At 41.2% G+C, this 20,163-nt stretch overlaps 1 protein-coding gene across 1 annotated transcript in view; it reads left to right on the forward strand.

The window, feature by feature from the left end:
* The first annotated feature begins 1,040 nt into the window (after positions 1 to 1,040).
* GLT8D2 (glycosyltransferase 8 domain containing 2) overlaps positions 1,041 to 20,163 on the forward strand; it is a 22,908-nt gene continuing 3,785 nt past the window's right edge. Inside the window, exons 1-9 of the mRNA XM_032782406.2 lie at positions 1,041 to 1,305; positions 3,871 to 3,915; positions 6,830 to 6,925; positions 8,078 to 8,246; positions 9,300 to 9,417; positions 11,778 to 11,862; positions 14,380 to 14,492; positions 15,208 to 15,374; positions 17,108 to 17,220. Coding sequence (XP_032638297.2) covers positions 3,897 to 3,915; positions 6,830 to 6,925; positions 8,078 to 8,246; positions 9,300 to 9,417; positions 11,778 to 11,862; positions 14,380 to 14,408 — 516 coding nt within the window. The 5' untranslated portion in view covers positions 1,041 to 1,305; positions 3,871 to 3,896 and the 3' untranslated portion in view covers positions 14,409 to 14,492; positions 15,208 to 15,374; positions 17,108 to 17,220. The remainder of the gene's footprint in view (positions 1,306 to 3,870; positions 3,916 to 6,829; positions 6,926 to 8,077; positions 8,247 to 9,299; positions 9,418 to 11,777; positions 11,863 to 14,379; positions 14,493 to 15,207; positions 15,375 to 17,107; positions 17,221 to 20,163) is intronic.

Below are 20,163 nucleotides of genomic sequence, written 5' to 3' on the forward strand. Positions count from 1 at the left end.
AAGCACGAGAGGTGACATGGAAATACATATGGAAAAAAGAATAGGAAAAGGTTCAAAGAGGGTTTCGGGAGGAAAGGTATATCAGCATATAGTAATAACTGTAGTAATGGTGTTCCAAATTCCCTTTTTGTTCAAACCAAAACCCCATTTCATAATTTCCCCAAGATTTGGGAGGGACAGAATTCAGAATTGCAACCCACATTCAGAGCTGAATTTTGTAAACGTCCTCTAGTTTTATAAAGGGACAAACCAACCTCCTGGAGGTGAACACTTTTGAAAACGTTAGCATGTTTGAAATCCACATTAAATTTTTACATCTTGAGCTTGACTGTAATGGAAACGATGATGAAACAATAGAAAAAATCTGTAATCTAAAAAATAAAAATAAATTGTTTCTGTTACAGTGGTCCAGTGGCAAAGTATCAGTACTAAAGATACCAGCAAAATTCCAGGGGTAAAAGCCTGGTAAGAATTTGCCATTGATTTCATGGGAGGGGAAGGGGAGGAGAGAGATTTCACCGCAAATCTTCAGGCTTTGCTATTATTGAGGTTACAGTTAGTTTATTTTTCTTTTTAAATGTAACCTGCCAATAAGGATGCTAAGAAAAAAGCCAGCCTAATAACCTTTAATCCACAGCGATTGTTAAAAACACATCATGCTGTCCTTAATTGTGAGTATTTTCTAAGAATTAATGTACTTATTGATGTCATATTAGTGTTCACAATAGTCATGTAGTATGTTAATATGTTGGATTTGTGCCCATTCTTCTTACTTGATTCTTGCTTACCAATAGTTATCTCTTCATGGTTACCAAAAATAACAATTAAATAAAAATGTTACTTGAGATCATGTGATTGTTGAAGTTGATTCTGGAGGTATTTGCTTTTTCCTCCATCTGGACTTTTGTTTCCTATGGGATTTATTTGCAATCTGCTGGATGAGGATCTGAGGGGAGTTTGCCAGATCTGGGGCTGCATCATTCAGCACATCTGGAAGTGGTTTATGGGGCTCTTTCACTACGCCAGTGCAATTTCTGGATTCTGAGCAGCTTCTCAGAACAGAAAAAGAAAAGAAAAACCAGCACCGCTCCAAAGCACACTTGAAGGATTTGAAAAAGGATTCCCAGTTTAAAAGCATTACTGTGGCCCTTTAAGACTCATGTACCTAGGATTTCCAAGGGGAGTCATGGGCAAGGCAGTTTTGGCATGAATACTTTGCAGTTTTGGGTGAGCTAGGAACCGAGTGTTATCGCCCTGCAATTCTTCCGGAGAAAGAAGCTGTGAGTGCTGTGCTGCGTTTGAAAGGTAAAGACTAATTAAGCAGGAAATATCTAAACAGTAATGTCACTGTTTCATATGCAGCTTTCCCTGCTGCCGCCCCTCATTTTGTTATATGATCTGGTAATTGTGTCTAGAGACGTCAGATTCCAGTAATCTGCATTTAGGAAAACTAGGAGTAAATGTTTGCAGAGTAACAAGTCGAGTTCCTTTCTTTCTTGAAAGGCTACAAAATGCAGACCACTGATATTAAGAATCTTTTCAAATATTGAACTAAAAGTTTTGTTATATGTGAGTCTTTCTACGTTTGGATTTTAAAGATTAAAAACTTGGAGCGATTTGGACTGTTTTAATTATGTCTAGAGTTAGTGTATGGTTCTGACAGGCCAGCTACACATCACAGTGACTGCAAGTTACATTTACAGTTTGGGACAAATTATTTTAATTGTAAGAATGACATCCTGGTCCTGTTGAAATCAATGACAAAACTGCCATTGATTTCACTGAGGCCAGGATTTCACCCCAGGAGTGAGAATTTTGTCCACTTACAAAAATTACTGATTCAAATTTCCAGACTAGAAAGGAAACAATATTTGTGTTCTGTGCACAGGAGAGGAGATTTCTAAAGGCAAAGCTCTTTTCTTGACTGATCGCCTGATCTACTTACATATGTAAATCAAGGGGGTTCTGTGCATATGGAGAGAGCAGAATATTGGAGTTTAGATAAACAGTGCAGATCTGATAAGAATTTACCCCTAAAATAACTATTACCTTACACTATGTTTATTAATCCGTCTTTTTCAAACCAGTCACAATATTTATATGCATACAGACTGTTCTGTTTACGTGTTCTGTTTAGAATTTAACGTGTCAATCAAAATTGAAGACTGACTCGAGATCTTTCCATAAACTCAGAATTAACCAATAAGACATAACTGTATTTTGTGACTCAGCTTTCAAGAATTCATACCACTCTAGCCTCTTCTAAATGAATCAAAATGAATTGTATTTAAAAATAATAAACATAATATCTGTATCTCCAGGCATGAAAATATAGAAAAAGGGGGTTGAGATGCTAGGAAGAGCTACAGTGCTGGAGGGAGAAATGTCACATGAGTACATTGTTTTCTTTTTTGCCTGTAGTGCTGTGTAGTTCTTGTTTGTTTTAATTTTTGATATCTTATCTTATGTCTTCAATAACTTGTTTCCTGAAGTTTCAGTTTGCTTTCATAGGTTTACAGGCCTCAGGTGACTGGAATGTAAAAAGAAATTCCCCTTACACATTGATCCAGATTATGACTGAACCTCCATTGGTATAGTAGAGGGGCCAGAAGGCTAGCTGTGTTTGCGAGCTTGAGGAATGTGGGCTGGCTAGTATCAAAGGCAGCTCTTATTAAGGACAGGAGAAAGGCCTTGTACTCCCTGTACACAACTAATCATCCTTTTTGTTTCCAGATGTGTGCCTAGTGTGGTATTTTATTTTTAAAAAGAACTGTTTACAAGTTGTTTTTTTTAAAGGCCTATGCCCAGGGAAGAAAAAAAAAAAGTAATATAATTTTTTTTAAATGATGCAACACAACATCTGTACGATGAGCCCATCGTTAAAATCAGTGGGAGTTGTGACAGGTCTGAATTTGGACCCATAAATTTAAAAATAAATCATAATCTGCTTTTTACTATTAAGATTTTCTAAAATTGTACCACTTAAAGTACAAACTAAAAAATAATTTGGCTTCTAAAATACAAGGAAACGTGGGATTTTTCCATAAATGTCCATTAAGGGGATTTAATACTTTCCTTAGAGGCATCTGATCCTGGCCACTTTCAGCACTTGACTACAATGACAGTTTTAAGGAAACTTCTAGTTGCTCCAACACTATAGATGATGTGGTTAAAATGCTCGTGGCTGGTCTTCACCAATGGTCTCCCCTTGTTCCTACAACCTGTTGAATTATGCTGTCCCCTGGTTGCCGCCACCATTGAAATTACACTGATGTTATAGTGCAGACACAGCCCAAGATAGAGAAAGGATTCTAGGCTAGATAGATCCTTTGTCTTATTTAGTATGGGAATATCTCTGTTGCTGTGTGTTTGATTATAACAAGATCTAGAAATGGCATTATGGTGTTTACATTTGTTCTGCTGTATGGGGAGTCAAGGATAATTTCAATGGATTAAAATACCTACAGATGCATTTTGTAAACACATTGAATATTTGCATATGTTTTATCTTCTGTTTTACATTAAGAAAAATCTGTGTTATAAAATGTAAGTATTGCTGATATAAGTGACTGTACAGAGTTTATTGAAACATTAATTGTTTCACTGTAGTTATATAGCTTTGAAACTGGGTCATGTATTTAAAACATTTTTGCTTTTTAAATTCTGGATTATATAAGGTCATAAATTGTTGCCCAAAACATTGCAAATGTAACATGTTTCCATGAAAAGCTTTGCAAAGTTAGGATTCTGCTTCTATTCAAGTCAAAGGCAAAACCTAAAGATGCAAAATTGGGCCCATAAAATACTAAAGAAATATTCATCACTCTGTTTATAACTTCTCTCTTTCTCTCTCTTTTTTTTAAACTACAGATCGCAGTTCTTAACCAAAGGAACATATGGCTCTCTTAAGGAAAAGTAAGAAAGATTCAGAACATTTCAATATCAATTTGATTTACATATTTTTTTTAAACAGCTAGATAAAGATCATGTAAAAATTTTACAGGAGATTGCATAGGAGGATTGCATGCTAATTTATGACTCCAATTCTGCAAAGCACGTAAACCATTCCTACATACATCTTTCTTACATTTTCCTTTTATATGTTTTCCTGTTACCTGCCTCTCTTCCAGTCTTCAGGGTGGAAATTATACAAATGTAGACTTTCTTATATCTGCTCACCAATTTGTAACTAGCATCATCTTGCACATCACTTCTGAATTTGAATCAATGGAGAAAATCTTGAGAGGTGCCACTCTGTGTTGGCCTGATTGACACTGAGAACAGTGAGGCTGTAGAATGGCTTCTCATCAGATTCACACTTAGGTCCGCTGGAGTTATAGAAGCTCTTGCATGTAAGCAACTCCACCTCCTCCTATACCCGTTTGCAGATCCTGATCCTTCTGTCTTCCTCGTGGAGGAGCCATGGAAGCTACTGCAGTGTTGAGGCAATATTAAACCGCATGAAGCAGTATGCAAGAGGGAGACAGAGCAATCCAGGGACCGGGGCTCACTCTGAGCCTTCCAAAAAGTGGATGGTTGGGAGTTTGAGGGGGCTACGCTAGCTCCCAAATTCCAGGAACATGGAGACCCAAAATGTGGATGAGTCCTTCGCTTTCTTGGCTAACAGCTCTGTTGTGATGCTATCAGTTGGTTCCATAGGCAGCTTGCTTCCCTTGTTGTCAGTCAGCTGGGGAGCACCTGCTCTCCATCCCCCATGCAGGTACATCTTGAGAGGCACTGCCTCCCACTTGACATCACCTACCAATATAGCAGAATCGGAATTCTGCCTCTGGGGGAATGGATGGATCTTTTTGTTCTATGGAGCAGCTGTGTAGCCACTATTGAGAAGGAGGGCTGCACACTCAAGACATGATTAATGCCTTTGGGTGCTGAGCTTAGCTTTCCTGCAGAGCTCTGGTGGATTTTATGCCTTCTCAGCACCACAGTTAGGATTTGGCCCAATGGGATTCAGGGTTCTCAATACCTCTCAGAATCAGGCTAAAGTGAGCAGACTATGCCCTCACTCCATGCAACCCCTCTGAAGTCAGTGGGTGAGATCCTCAGCTGGTGTAAAAAAGCATAGCTCCACTGACATTCTTGATTTATGCTAATTTACACCAGCTGATGATCTTGCTCAAAAGATTTGTACAGGTGTAACTGAGGGCAGAATTCTGTGATGTTTTTTGAATATTTTTCCCATTCTGAGAACATTTACCATGCTACATAACTAACCAAATAGAATTGAAGATGACATTCAGCAAGTTCATTGATAATGATGATGATGCTTATTTACCTTTAGCCTTTCCAGTAACATCCTACTCAGGGGTGATTTATGTTAGATTGCTTGAGCATTCAGTCCAAGGCAGACTCTGGTAGAAGCTGAAAAATCTAAATATACAGTAAGGCATTTGCTTTTTGCATGCTTTGATTTTGCTAAGTAAAGTACTTGAATCAAAATATGTATACCTTTGCAAAGATTTTGGAGCATGCACAGTTTCTGTGGCAGGCTGAGTTTATTTTTGTAATACTTTTAGAGTTAGCCTCAAATAGACCTTGAATAGCTGAACTATTTCAGTGAAATGATCTAGAATGCTTCACTGTTTGAAGGTCTACCCGAAGGGGTTTTGGGTAAAGGAAAGGGCCAGGTAGGGTTAATTCTGAAATCCTATGGCAATTGGAGGACCACAGGATAGCCAGAAAAAAAGTTCCAAAATCAGTTAACATCTCTTTATACGTCTCTTACACATTTTAAAATCAGTACAATTATACAAATAAAGAAAAATGGTGCACTTCTTCATTACCCTCTAGATATGGTGTATTAGACTTTCAAGTGACCTCATAATCATATTCTCTTCCTCACCCTTCCACTTTCATCCCCCTCCCTATGTGGTTAGTTCCTCCTTAGCTTAGGACCTGATTCTGCAGAGTTATTACTGAATTATCTTTTCTAAGCAATGTCCGCTGAGGATAGGGTGACCAGATGTACTGATTTTGGAGGCTTTTTCTTATATAGGCACCTATATCCCCCCATCCCCTGTCCTGATTTTTTACACTTGCTATCTGGTCACCCTAGCTGGGGGTGATGGACAGCATCCTGTCTCCCACCTGCCCACTGCTCCCTCTGCCCACCAATCCCACCCAAGTTTGGGCCATAAAGAGCATTTTTTGAGGGGCAAAAGAACTATGAGGTCAGTATCACAAAGGTGGCTGAACCACCATTCTGTGTGGGACAGAGTATGCTTATAATGGTATAAAGTATATAATACCCCACTTTGGGGATGGAAACAGTTTGCAGCATCACTATAAAATGTGTGTATGAGACCAATCCCCGCCAAGCCTGTATCTTGCTGTCTGTAACTATGATGAAAATGGATTTGTCTCATCTACAAAAGCAGTTAAAATCATTTTCAACAATAGTTAAGGAGAAAATGGGGATAGAACCTATGGCTGCCAACCATTTTCAACAGGTAATTTTCCTAGGGTAAGCAGCGCTTGAATAATAGGCTTAATGATTTAACAGTTTTCCTATTTTGGAAGTACTTGCAATCAGAACATCCTTGAAAACCAAAACATCTGGAAAGAGCTGACCACAGATTCCTGATTATACTGAACATGTGCTACAGTGCGAATTTCTAAATAAATCTTACAAGCAGTTTCTGTTTTTAATTTGGTCAAATAGCAAATGAGATGAGATTTTCAAAACAAATACAGGAATACAGTAAATGGCAATCATCATCTAGCTGGTAAAATAAAATACATGTATTTGAGCAATTAGTAATTAGCATTAGTTTTTATACTAATTTTTAACCAGTTGTCCTCTTTATTTCAGTTAATCAGATCTTATTATTCCTACTTGTTTTGACCATCTGTGTCATTCTGTATAATAAAGTTCACAAGGTGCCATCTACATTAAATAATGAAACAAGTAAGTAGCTTGTTATTTTATTCTGTTCATATTTCATGGTAACTGAGCACTGGTTTCTGTTCCTGCTGTAGGATAAATAGGAATTTATAACAGAATCATTTGTGTTATTTTGATGTAATCTAGGACACAGAACTTTTAATTTCTAAATCAGCTGATTCGAATAATACCAGGTCAGTAGTGGCTAAGAATCTCCATTGTGCTTCAGGGCCTGATCCAACTCTCCTTGAGGCCAGTGAGAATTCTTCCATTGATGTCAATGGAAGCTGGGTCACATTCTCAATTTTTTGCAGAGACTAACAGAAAAGTCAATCGGTAACAACCATGAGGATGTTTTTTAATTATGGGAATCTGCCTGCTTGGGAATAGACTGAGACTATTAGTTCATTTCCAACAGGCCATCAAACAGCAGCAGCAGGTAGTAACCAACTTGAGCCAGCCAACCACTGACTAAGGACTTGTCTACACTAGAAAGTTTTTCTGCTTTAACTGTACTGGATGCAATTATACTGGTGTAAAATGTAGGGAATATACTGTACCAGTATAAGTCACTTTTATGTGGTATAACTGCTTTCACACTAGGGATTTTACCAGTATAACTATGTTTATTAAAAAAAATCACACTCCTAAATGACATAGTTACACCAGTAAAACTTTTTAAGTGCAGATCAGACGTTAGGGGTGAAAGGCTTCATATCGTAGTCCAGGTCTAAACTACAGAATTCTGCTGGCATAAGTCAGGGTGTGAAGAGGTGTGATTCTTGAGCAACATAGATGTGTTGGCAGAAGTCCCTAGTGTGGACACGGTTATATTGGGAAAACCGTGTTTTTAGAAGTATAGCTTGTTTAACTGGTGGGAGGTGATTATAGTGTACAAAGCACAGCTGCATCCACACAAGGAGAGCTCCAACGGTATAGTATATTCCTACATCAAGAGAGCACTCCTAGTGAAGATTTAGCCCTAGTATTTATTTTGGTATTTATATGCAGTAATCTCAGTACTGTTAATTGTGTTCCCCAGCTCTTCAACCCTTAGCAGCTTCCTGAACCTTGTAACACTTTTGCTCTGTTTCTAGTTTATACAATTCAGAGACTAGGTCTGTTATAAAATGGTGCTGAATTCTGTACAATAATTTGGGGGTTTGCTATATGCAGTTGATTTGGAGAGTCCTGAGGAAATGGAAGAAGAAATTCCAGTGGTGATATGTGCTGCTGCAGGAAGAATGGGTGCAGCGGTAGCAGCAATTAGTAGCATCTACAGCAACACCGATGCTAATGTTTTGTTCTACATAGTTGGCCTGAAGAACACAATTCCACATATCAGGTAATAGTATTTACCAAAATTATTCATTCTGCTGCTTAGTTAGGGCCAGACTGTTACTGGGCTTAGCACTGGTGCACAGGGATTGGAGTGGGGCCCAGGGAGTCATTCCTCCCCGCTGTGCAAAGGCCATCACAGTCACAGATCTTGCAGTCCCCTGGATACAGGGATTGCTGTCTGCTAGGGGCACCACCCACCCTAGAAGGGGACTAATCTAAGCCAGGTGATGGCCACTGCCCCGCACCAACCAGCGGCGGAAGGGAGGTCATGCTGCAAGATGGTACAGTGTGTGTGTGTTTCTCCTGAACAATCCTTCCTGAAGCTGCCTCTGGGAAAACGTGGCTTTGCACCACTCCATATTCAGGGCTGTGCCTTTAACTTCAGAGGAGAACAACAGATAGAGTGGGGCTAACATAGAAAAAAGGAGAGGTAAAGGTTATAAATATGGGGTTCCACCATGATCATACAAAATTGTAGATATTATTTAAAGTGGGGTGGGTTGAACCCAGGTGCAGACCAAGGAGGAATGAGACCATCAATGTAGGGGCCATCTCAATGAAGAAACAAGAGTCTCTCTCTTTAGCATATTTACATAGCCTTCATTACTTTAGGTTCTTTACAATCTTTAATGTATTTGTGCTCCCAATGTATCTGTGAGGTAGAGAAGCACTGTTAACACCGTTTTACACATAAGTAACTGAGTATTTGGGCTTCTAACTTCCTTTGAGGAATTGGGCCAGAGAGAATAAGTGACTTGCTCAGGATGACACAGGAAGTCTGTAGTGGAGCAAGGACTCAAACCTAGGTCATTAAAAGGTGCAAATACCTGTCAAAATGAGGCTCAAGAAGAGAATTTCGTATAGAGCTGGTCAAAAAATGGAGTAAAAAGTTATAAAAAAATGTTATTTTTTTTCATTAAAAGATTTTCGTGTTTTGTTTTAAAACCAGTAGTGTTAAATATAGCCAGGGCATGTGCCATTAGGCACTTTGACATTTGATACTGAAGGTCTCTGTGGTTTTCTGTAACACACTTTTATCATTTCTCTTTCATCTCAGAAAATGGATTGAAAATTCCAAACTGAAAGAAATAAAGTATAAAACGGTGGAGTTCAACCCTATGATACTAAAAGGAAAAATAAGACCAGATGCATCACGCCCTGAGTTACTCCAGCCTGTGAGTAAGCAAATACCATATACCTCCAAAACAGAGCTGTCATAGTCTCCAAGTTTTTAATGCACATTGAAGACTTCAAATCTTCTCTGTGCTCTGCTCCTTCATACAGAACCACTGGGGTATTAGAGGAGCCACACCAGTTGGTAATAACGTTGGATGGTTTTCTTATTAGACTAGCACACCTCCTGTGGCAAGTGCTTCTACTCCACACTGTTGCTCTTCTGCTCTATCTCCTGAGGTACAACCCCCTTTATACATTGTAGGAGAGCCTTCCAGGTGGATGACCTGACTTGATTGAACCCTGATCTGACCTGGTTAAATCTTGGCCAGGCCATATACTTGGGCTGGCCAATGGAGAGATCAAACGTAACTAGCACTTTAGAGATCCATAAAAATAACACTTTTATAGAGAGGTAGTCAGAATAATTAGTGTTACTCCCTTGTGCTCCAGGACTGTAACTCCTAACAGATTACATTTTTTTCTTACACATCATTCAGAGAAGGAACCAACAACTAAATGTTGAGACATCACTCAAAGAGGGGAGATCCTTGCAGCAATGGCCCCACTAATTTGCCCATCTTCCTGCATGGGATGTTATCTGTTTGGGAGCTTAACCTGGGGCCTTATTATTATAACTTTAAGGACTTAAACTCAGCTGCAACCATGAGCTGACTGTGTTCTGGGCCAGTGACTCCCTCTCAGCATAATTTAGAGCCTGAAGGCTACTCTAAATTACACTGGCTGCCTACAACTGCTATTGACTAATGTGGAAGACAAGGACTGCTAAAATGCAAGGAAGCTGCAAATGTGTCCCCTTTCTGTGGTTGCCAACCCTCCAGGATTGTTCTGAAGTCTCCAGGAATTAAAGATTAATCTTCAGTTAAAGATTATGTCATGTGAAGAAACCTCCAGGAATACATCCAGCCAAAATTGGCAACCTTTGCTACGCTTTTTTCCTCTGCAATGCCCCCTGCTCCCGCAAAAGGAACTGTGTGTAGTGTAGGATTTGCTATGCCAAGCCTATGCCACTGGAGGAGTCCCTTATGCTGCAGTGATTCTCCTGTGCCTGGCTATGCTGCCTTTAGGAAGGCTTTGTACTGAGAGTGCTGTGAAAAGATCGGGGAGGGTTGCCAGATATTTGGTTTTTGACCAGAATGCCTGGGCAAAAAGGGACCCTGGTGGCTCTGATCTGCACTGCCAATCAGGGCATTAAAAGTCCAGTTGCTGGCACGCCAGGGGCTGGGGCTAAGGCAGGCTTCCTTGGAGCCACGATAAGTGCTGCCGGGACAGCCCCTGCCCCCAAACCCCCTGCCCCCAGCCTAGAGCTCCCTCCTGCCCTCCAAACCTCTCATCCCCAGCCCCATCCCAGAGCCTGCATTCCAGCTGGAGCTCTCACCTCCTCCTGCACAGACACCCTGCACCCCAACCCCCTGCTCCAGCCCAGAGCCCCTTCCTGCGCCCCAAGACCCTCATCCCTGACCCAACCCCCAGCCAGAGCCCACACCCCCTCCCGCACTCTGAGCCCCTCAGCCCCAGCCTGGAGCCCCCTCCACCCCAAATCCCTCATCCTTGGCCCCACGCCAGAGCCTGCACCCAGAGCCAAAGTCCTCACCACCTTCTGCACCCCAACCTCCTACCCCAGCCCAGTGAAAGTGAGTGAGATTGGGGAAGAGCGAGCGACGGAGGGAGGGGGGATGGAGCGAGCGGGGGTGGGACCTCAGAGAAGGCATGGGGCATGAGTAGGGCCTCAGAGAAGGAGTGGGGTAGGGGTGTTTGGTTTTGTGTCATTAGAAAGTTGGCAACCCATGATCTGGGTCATTGTGAATAAATACTGACCACCAAGGCTATTACATTTTTAAAGTTAAAGTGACAGGATAAATCTCTGAATGTAAGCACCCAAGCAGACCGAGTCTGATTCAGGGAGAAAGGTGTTCTCCTGGAACTTCTCTAACATTATCTTGTGGCATTGTGGGTCAGATGCATGCATGTTGTGTCAGCATTGATTTCATCTGAGTTATACCAGGGAAGAATATGGACTCCATGTGCTTTAGAATAATCTCAACATTTGACAGAGAACCTACAGTTAATATTTACAAAGTTCTTGGGTGAAAGCCTGGCCCCTCTGAAGTCATTGGGAGGAATTTCCCATTGACTTCAGTGGGGCCAGGATGACATTGTCTTAAAGAAAATATGGAGGCAAGTTTAAAATTGTGGCAATCAGTAAATGGTAGTTGGACAATATACAGTGATGAGAGGACTAAGTCACGTTTGAATCCTGAAAAAGACATTCATGATGACTGCATTAAGCCACTGTGCCACTTACAGTCTGTCATTTTGATTGGGTTTTTTTTTTTAACAGCTGAACTTCGTTCGATATTATCTCCCCCTGCTTATCCACAAATATGAGAAAGTCATATATTTGGATGATGATGTGATTGTGCAAGGTAAGTTGTCATCCAAAAATTCTTGGAACCTAACAGAAGTTTGCAACAGGAAGTTCAGCTGCTTTATTGGTCACCAGGAAAGATGGGCTCTAGTTAAAATTGAGGTTGCTTGGAGTGCTACACTTATGACAGCTTCACACTCACCCTTACATAGTATTTAACAAAGGAAAATCAAGGGACAATTTCTACTTTTGGATGTTTGATCCTGATGGTAGGTGTGTGGGTGACGTTCAGTGTTTCTTGCATCTGATCAGTTGCTGTGCATGAGTGTACAAGGCAATTCCAATAAGCGTGGTTTCACCAGAACAGGACTTGACGTTTCCTATTTTGTTTGGTCAATGTGAAGCTGACTTTGAATCCCCACAAATGCTGGCATCCTTACCCCAAATAACTGCTTATTCTTGAGAGAGAATTTACTCAAATCAGGTTGTAAAAGACCCTGGATTTTGTTCTGAGCACCTTCAATTCCTATTTATATCTTTGGGAGCTAAGGGCCCTCAGCACCTCACAGAATCAGGCTAACTGATATTAATATCTTGTGGTTAATACAGACAAATCAGGAAACAATTCAAGTGGTGGAAAATCCCTCCATGCCCATACAGCAAAAGCTAAGTAGAGGCACAGTTATCTTTTCAGGTGGATTTCTCAGTCTGTTCATTCCTTTCTTTGCCACTTTCTCTGTTCTTTCTTCCTGCTAGTGTTGATATCTTCTCTTGCTTTATCTTTTTTTTTTTTTGCCCTTCAGCATTCTTGCACATTCCTGTTATTTTGATAGCACCTTTCATCCAAGGATCTCAGAAGCATTTTGCAAGTGTTAATTAATTAAGCCTTATGAAACCCTTATGCAGTAGGGTGTCCAAGGACATTGGGTCAAGTTAATCCCTGGAGTAACACCTTTGAAGTCAGTGGAATTACAACAGCAAAGAGTTTGGTTCATTTAGTTTTCAACAGCTTTTCTGCAGTTTTTCTTGCCTTCAGATGTAGATTTCAGAGCAGCAATACTTAAAATGGCACTGTTGACCACTTTTTAAAGTTGGATTTGTTTTCTTGCCTTCCCTTCACTTTCAATAAGCTAGATAACGCAATTTCTTCCACATTATACTATCTGGGGAAAAAAAGATTTCCCCCTCACTTGCATACACCTTTCCAGTGGAGTCAAAATCTCTGCCTTTTTTATCATCAATGATGTTAGCAGGAATATTAAACAATGTGGAACAAATTCTGAAGTCTTTGCCTAGTCAAATCTCCCTTTGAAATGAATAAGAGTTTTGCAGAAGAAACACTGAACATGAGCTTCAGGATTTAGCTCTATGGAAATAGTATTTGGTAGCTAAGTGCTTTCTGCAAAACAACAGGAAGTTCACACACTGAATTTTGGTGTGTCACACCAAAAACGCTGCTTTTGATTTTCTTGTTGTTTTCTTTTACATCTCACAAAACAGAAGCTGTTTAGAATCTAGAGGAAATTCCTTCCCAGATCATAACAATCTTAGGGTAGGTCAGTTTTGAACCATAACTAGGTTAACAGTGTTTAATTCAAACACTGTCCCATTGTGGGACATGAATCCTATTTCAGGTTTTCAAACAAACTCGCGAGTTGTCCCTACAAGATGAGGCAGTTGCTGTATTACGTCATCCCAATATTGCTTTAATTGGGTTTCCTAGCAAATGAAAACAGAATTATTTCATCGCTGGTATAGCCAGGAGCACTGTGAACATTTTAGCTGCTGGTGTTAGCAGCTAAAAGTTATGAGCCCACTTTTCAAACAGTGAGGACTCGTATTTTAATAAGATATAGTGAAATAATACCCTAAGGGGAAAATCCGCTCCCCTGAACAAAAACCCAGGTAAAAGGACATTGTGCAGGGGACCAAAGTGGGATGGAGGGGAAGGGGACACAGTCCCCCATCCAGAGGCAAGGTACAGACACACAATAGGCTACAGCTCATGTCTCACATTTGGACCTTCAAATCAGCATATAAGCACATATAGATCAGGGGTTGGCAACCTTTCAGAAGTGGTGTGCCGAGTCTTCATTTATTCACTCTAATTTAATGTTTTGTGTGCCAGTAATATATTTTAACGTTTTTAGAAGGTCTCTTTCTCTAAGTCTATAATATATAACTAAACTATTTCTGTATGTAAAGTAAATAAGGTTTTTAAAATGTTTAAGAAGCTTCATTTAAAATTAAATTAAAATGCAGAGCCCTCCGGACCGGTGGCCAGGATCTGGGCAGTGTGAGTGCCACTGAAAATCAGCTTGTGTGCCACCTTCGGCACAAGTGCCATAGGTTACCTACCCCTGGTATAGATGAATACATGCAAACATAGGATTTTGACTTCCAGTTACAGGACCCATGTTTGAAACCAATGTCTATAGAGCAAAATTCTGCCTTCTTTCCGTCCAGGCCATCCCTTGACATTGAAAGGGTTGTACCAGTGTAATGGAGAACAGATATTGTCCTAAACAGTCAGTGACACAAACCCATTCTTAAACTCCCAATTCTGTATTCTCAGGTGACATCCAGGAACTGTACAACACATAGCTAGCTCCAGGCCATGCTGCAGCTTTTTCTGACGACTGTGATTTGCCGTCTACTCATGAAATGGTGAGAAGTGTAGGAATGCAGGTAAGATGTTAGTTTTAAATTCAGATTGTTGATGGATTTTTACGTACAGATTTAACATGATTTTCTTCATCCCCAAATGAAAGTTTTATCAGGACAAAGTATAGTATTAGGATTTAGGTACATAGTTTAGCAAGGGGAATTATCTCTTGTAATCATTTTAAGATGTGCTGTCTCCTGATTCTTTTGCAGTATGTTTTGTATTTTACTAAACTCTTCTTGTTTCGGTAGGTCACTTGTGCAACATATTTAGAAGAGAGTATTGATAGGATTGATATTAGACTTTCTGATAATTGAGAGGGAGTGAGGGTTGAACTTCGTGGGCTGGTCAGAAGATATTGTTTGAAAACCAAATCTGGAGTGGTACAGAGCATCTGCAACTGCCATTAAAGTCCAGTAGCCTTACGATAACCACACTGGTTTTACGCCAGATCACCTAGAGTAAGGTGAAGAGGAGTCGGCTGAAAGACAAAGCCCTGTAGGACTCCAGTGGAAATATCGCTAACACATAATGATTAGAATATCCTGTCCTTTAGCCTTGTGCCTCACACTGAAGTCAAGGCAGGTAATAATAATCTAGAAATCCAGTTCTCAGAGCTTATTGTTCAATGCCTATGTATTCTGCATGTGCATGAGGTAGATACAGCTGCATCTAAACAAATCTAGACATAAATTAGATTTACAGTAGACATCTATATATAATTTCCCTTCTTTCTAGAACACATACATGGGATATCTGGACTACCGGAAACAAACAATTAGAGATCTTGGCATCAGCCCCAGCACCTGCTCCTTTAATCCTGGTGTAATTGTGGCTAATATGACAGAATGGAAGCACCAGCGGATTACAAAGCAATTAGAAAAATGGATGCAAAGAAATGTAGAGTATGTACAGATATCGAAGTCTTCACTTTTTCCTGACTGAATGTGCTGTTTAAAGCTGAATTTTCTGTTCATTTTTCAAAGATCCATTACTTAAGACGTGCTTCCCTTCACAGATCGTAATTCAAAATAACCTTACGTTGCACAACTTCCATCTGTTCTAATCCAGCTGCAGTCACGAACACCATATAAAGTGACCACTTGGGACTCTGCAGCCTTGTGTTGACTCAGCAAGCCAGGCCTAATCCTGAGAGGTGCTGAGCACATGCAGTTTTCATCATGGGTGATCAGTGCCAGTCAGGATCAGGGTGTTTATGGGCAGGGCTGATCTCTCCTTCTTGCAGTGGGATCAGAGTGGAAAGAAACTCTCTGCTCTTGCGTGGGGTCCTATAAACTGCAATGTCAGCAATACTGGAATGGGGACACTTTTTCTTTCCATAACCTAAGAACCATTTCTTGAACACTTCCTAAAAAGATAAGCCATAATTTACATAAACTGCTGAAAACCAGAAAAAGACCCAACCCCAAGAAGCTGTAAAAGTGGCAGTTCCACTATGAGAAGTGGTGGTGATGGGGGACTTCATGGCATTTTCTTCAAAAACCAATGTATGGTCAATGACATGAGTCTATTCGCAACGTACATGTGGTATCAATCCATTGTCAGCGTGTGTTGGTAACTTGAATATCACCTGCTGTACTCCGCACAGGGTAAGTCAAACTGCAGTAATGCAGAGCTGAAATGAAAATGGATCATACTGGTGGTCACTTGTCAGTTTTCTGCTACGCTGGGAAAGCAAATGAGAGCCGAGGAAGGACGCACCCAGAACTAGGGGAGAAAGAATAATATCCCAGGACCAACAGCTACAACTGCACTGCATATGAACAGAAGAGGAATGCAAACAGCAGCCTTCCCCAGTTCCCTCCTTCATCTCTCACTTATTCTGCGTGTCTCATTTGGCCTAACACTTGATTTTATCTCTTTTTAGTGCTTAGACGAAATACCCGTGAACACTACAGCAAATTGCTGCACAGATATAACAAAAGGGTTTTCACATTTTAAAGTGCACACACATTCTCTGTAGATGGAGTCTGAGCCCACAATAAAAACAACATTTTCAGCTCTCATGTGGACTACCCTTTGCATCTGTAAAAGCTGTGCCAGTCCTTTAGACTTGAGGCCCTTCCGAACAGGGGTTGGCTTCATTTTAGGTCAGGTTCTGCCACGCTCAGACTGAGTAGCCCCTCATTCTGAGCAGAATCCCAATGCTACCACCGTGAGGCATCCCACTGATTTTGCTGGGACTACTTCCAGAGTAAGGTACCACTCAGCATGAGTAAGAGTCGGGTGACCAGATGTCCCTATTTTATAAGGACAATCCCGATATTTGGGGCTTTTTCCTATATAGGCTTCTATTACCCCCCACCCACTGTCCTGATTTTTCACACTTGCTATCTGGTCACCCTAAGTAAGAGTGGTAGACTTTGGCAAGATTTCTTGTACAGCACCAAACATTGTCCACAATTAGAAGAAAAAATTTTTTTTGTAAGTGCTGGAATGCCAGTAAAAAGGTGCATATTTAAAATTAAGTAAAGAAGTAGCATGTCAGTCTATACAAAGCCAATTTTAACAGTAAATTAGCCAGAGCATTGGTATTTATTGCTTTTGCCTTCTGCTTTTGTAGTAAAGTTCCTTTTCATTTCAGGACTTTGAGCTGCTCTTTTTTGCCTTTTCGCAGAGAAAACCTCTACAGCAGCACCCTTGGGGGAGGTGTGGCCATCTCTCCAATGCTCATTGTATTCCATGGAAAATATTCTACTATTAATCCCTTGTGGCATGTCCGACATCTTGGTAAGTATGTTTAATTTCAAAACACTCTGGGCTGGAACAAAATACAAATAAGATTTAAGGACCCTCTGGATGATTTTGCTCATCCTCAGTACATTACTTTATGCCTCAGATCCCACATCGCTGCTCTACACTCATTCCCCTTCCTTCCAGATTCAAAATGAGCCCTTTATCACTTTCCTTGTCCTACTACAGTTATTTACCTGAAGCTTCTCCTCCCTCCCTATCTTCAAATTAACCACATTCCTGGAAGGTATGCTTTAACCACCCAAGTTATTGGGCTCACTACAGGGTGAAATGTAACAACCAATGACACGCAGGAGGTCAGGCCAGGTGATCTGATCGGTGCTTCTGGTATTAAACTCTACGAAGCCAGGGGCTGAGAAACAGTTGCAGGCTAAATCACTGATAACAGCCCTTGGGCCGGGGCTAAAGGTGGGATAGCTCTTTTACACAAAGAGCTAGCCAGAACATACTGGCCTATATACTATGATACAAATGTGTGAAAGGCAAGTATTCTATACTGGAAAATGAGACCTCACTGAAGGGGTGGCTGAAACTGGCTCTGGCCTGGTCCAAAACTCTGGTGCATACTGAGCATGAAGACAGCCAGCGAACATAGGAAACTTCATATTTGGATCAGATGGGATCTACCCACAGTAAGGTGCAAAACCAGTCTATTCAAAATAACCTTAAGACGGTGGTTCCCAAACTTTAACAACCTGTGAATCCCTGTCACTAGAATGTCAAGTCTCGCAAACCCCCTCCTAGAAATGAATATTTCCAGGGATTTTCTCCTTTTCCCGAGTATAAATTATAAAAGCAGTGATCTTGGATATACAAAATTTGTTTTCATTTCATGCTTATTACACATAATTTCTTATTAATTATCATTACAGTATTTTTATTACATTATGAAAACAGCAACACTCTTCCAAGATCTCACTTTTGTAGGTTGTATCACTTCGAATAAGCCTGTTGTAAGACAAAGGCTCCTATGTTTCATCAAGGAGTATCAGATGTGAAACAGCATGAAGGTATTTAAGAAGCCAACTCAAAGAGTTCCTCCTACACAAGCATTCAGGTCTTTAGCACTCCAGGCAAACAATTAGGGTGACCAGACAGCAAATGTGAAAAATTGGGACGTGTGTGGGGGGTAATAGGAGCCTATATAAGAAAAAGACCTCAAAATTGGGACTGGCCCTATAAAATCGGGACATCTGGTCACCCTACAAACAAACAAAGCTTAAACTTGTTCTTCATAATAATTTTAAAAACAAAACTAGCTGCATATTTAATTTTAAAAACAGCAAAAAATATCCACCTTCCTTTCCATTTCTTATAGGAGTCTTGACGTTTAAATCTCCTCAGTGTGATAGCTCTGCTTGCTTAGCTCTTGGAAGTCCAGGGGCTCCATGCTACTGGCCCTGTGCTGTCTGGGGTTCCTAGGGACAGCTCTGTTTGCCATTAGGGAATTTTTTCCTGAGAACCCCCTGTAACATTTCACAAACCCAAGTTTGGGACCCACTGCCTTAAGAGAAGGATCTTTAGTTTAACTATTCAAAATTGCACTAAAGATGTATTTTTGAGACTGCTAGTTCACCTAGGAATGAAAAAAATAGGACAGGGAAATACTGGAATCAGAGAAATATTTAGCAGGTAAGGTTACTAATTGCTTTATGATGAATTCCTCCTTCCAGAAGAAGGGTGTAGGAGTGCATGGTCATCTCTCCGTGTCAGTCTCAGGAGGTGGCCACGCCCCCCTTGCTGTCTTATTCTGCAAAAGGCAGTCTGAAAAAGTGGAGGGAATTAGCTGTCTCTGGGGCTCAAGCCCTCCAGCAGGGTGGAGCAATGAATAGTTTAGTGTCCTAGCTCTGGCAGACAGTTGGCTAACACAGGCCTCTTGGCCTACGGTGGGGTGGCAGGGGGTAGCGGGACATGGCCCACCCAACTCTACCGTGTCCCAGATCAGGCCCCTAACAGTGGCGGCATTTTCTGCCATTGGGTCAGCGGGGAATCCAGCCGCAACATGGGCTCAGGCAGCAATGCAGCTGGACTAGAGTTGTCTTTCCCTGGGATACTTCCTACCCTCCCTTTGGGGTGTACCTGAATCCTGGGGTTGTCTGCCATCTCCCCGGGATACCCAGCCAGCATCTGGTGTGCCTACCAGCTCTGGTGAGTCTTTGGGACAGCAGCGGCCTTCTGTGGGCTCTCGTTCCAGCAGCAGGTTGTAAGTGTCTGTCTCCCTCAGTAACTCCTGCTCCACTAAGCTGCAAAGCCCATCTTTTGTACTTCCTGTCTTGCCCCTCAGTTTCCAGCAGGGCAGGCATTGCCTTCCTGGCTCCCCCCACCAGGAGGCTGACTGCTACAAGAGCAAATGTTATATTGAGATGTACTAGTAGGAGTAACACTCATCTATAACCCTCCACTCCACCATAATCAAAGATTTATTTAGAACAATGCAGGATTTGGGCACCATTCTTTAAAGAGGCACAAACATAGTTGAGTGTGAGCATGATGGGGTAGGGGGCTGCCACCTGCTGTTTGTAAAGCAGCATGTACAGTACATCAGTTGTAGGGCCCTACCAAATTCACAGTCCATTGTGTTGTAATTGTAGGAGTCCTGACACAAAAAAGAGTTGTGTGGGGGTCGCAAGGTTATTGTGGGAGGCAGGGTTGCGGTACTGCTACCCTTACTTCTGTGCTGCTGCTGGTGGCGGTGCTGCCTTCAGAGCCTGGCAGCACCACAGAAGTAAGGATGGCATGGTATGGTATTGCCACCCTTACTTCCAGTGATGAGCTGCTAAAATCTTAACAACCGGTTCCCTATAAAAATTTCTGATTTAAGGGATGTGCTACAGCATGTATTTTTTGTACCAACAGGGTTACCATACATCCATATTTTCCCACCCAGACAGCGATTTAAGAACCAAAAAGCCTGACATG

This window comes from Chelonoidis abingdonii, chromosome 1 (assembly GCF_003597395.2).
Source record: "Chelonoidis abingdonii isolate Lonesome George chromosome 1, CheloAbing_2.0, whole genome shotgun sequence".
Taxonomy (NCBI): Eukaryota; Metazoa; Chordata; order Testudines; family Testudinidae; genus Chelonoidis; species Chelonoidis abingdonii.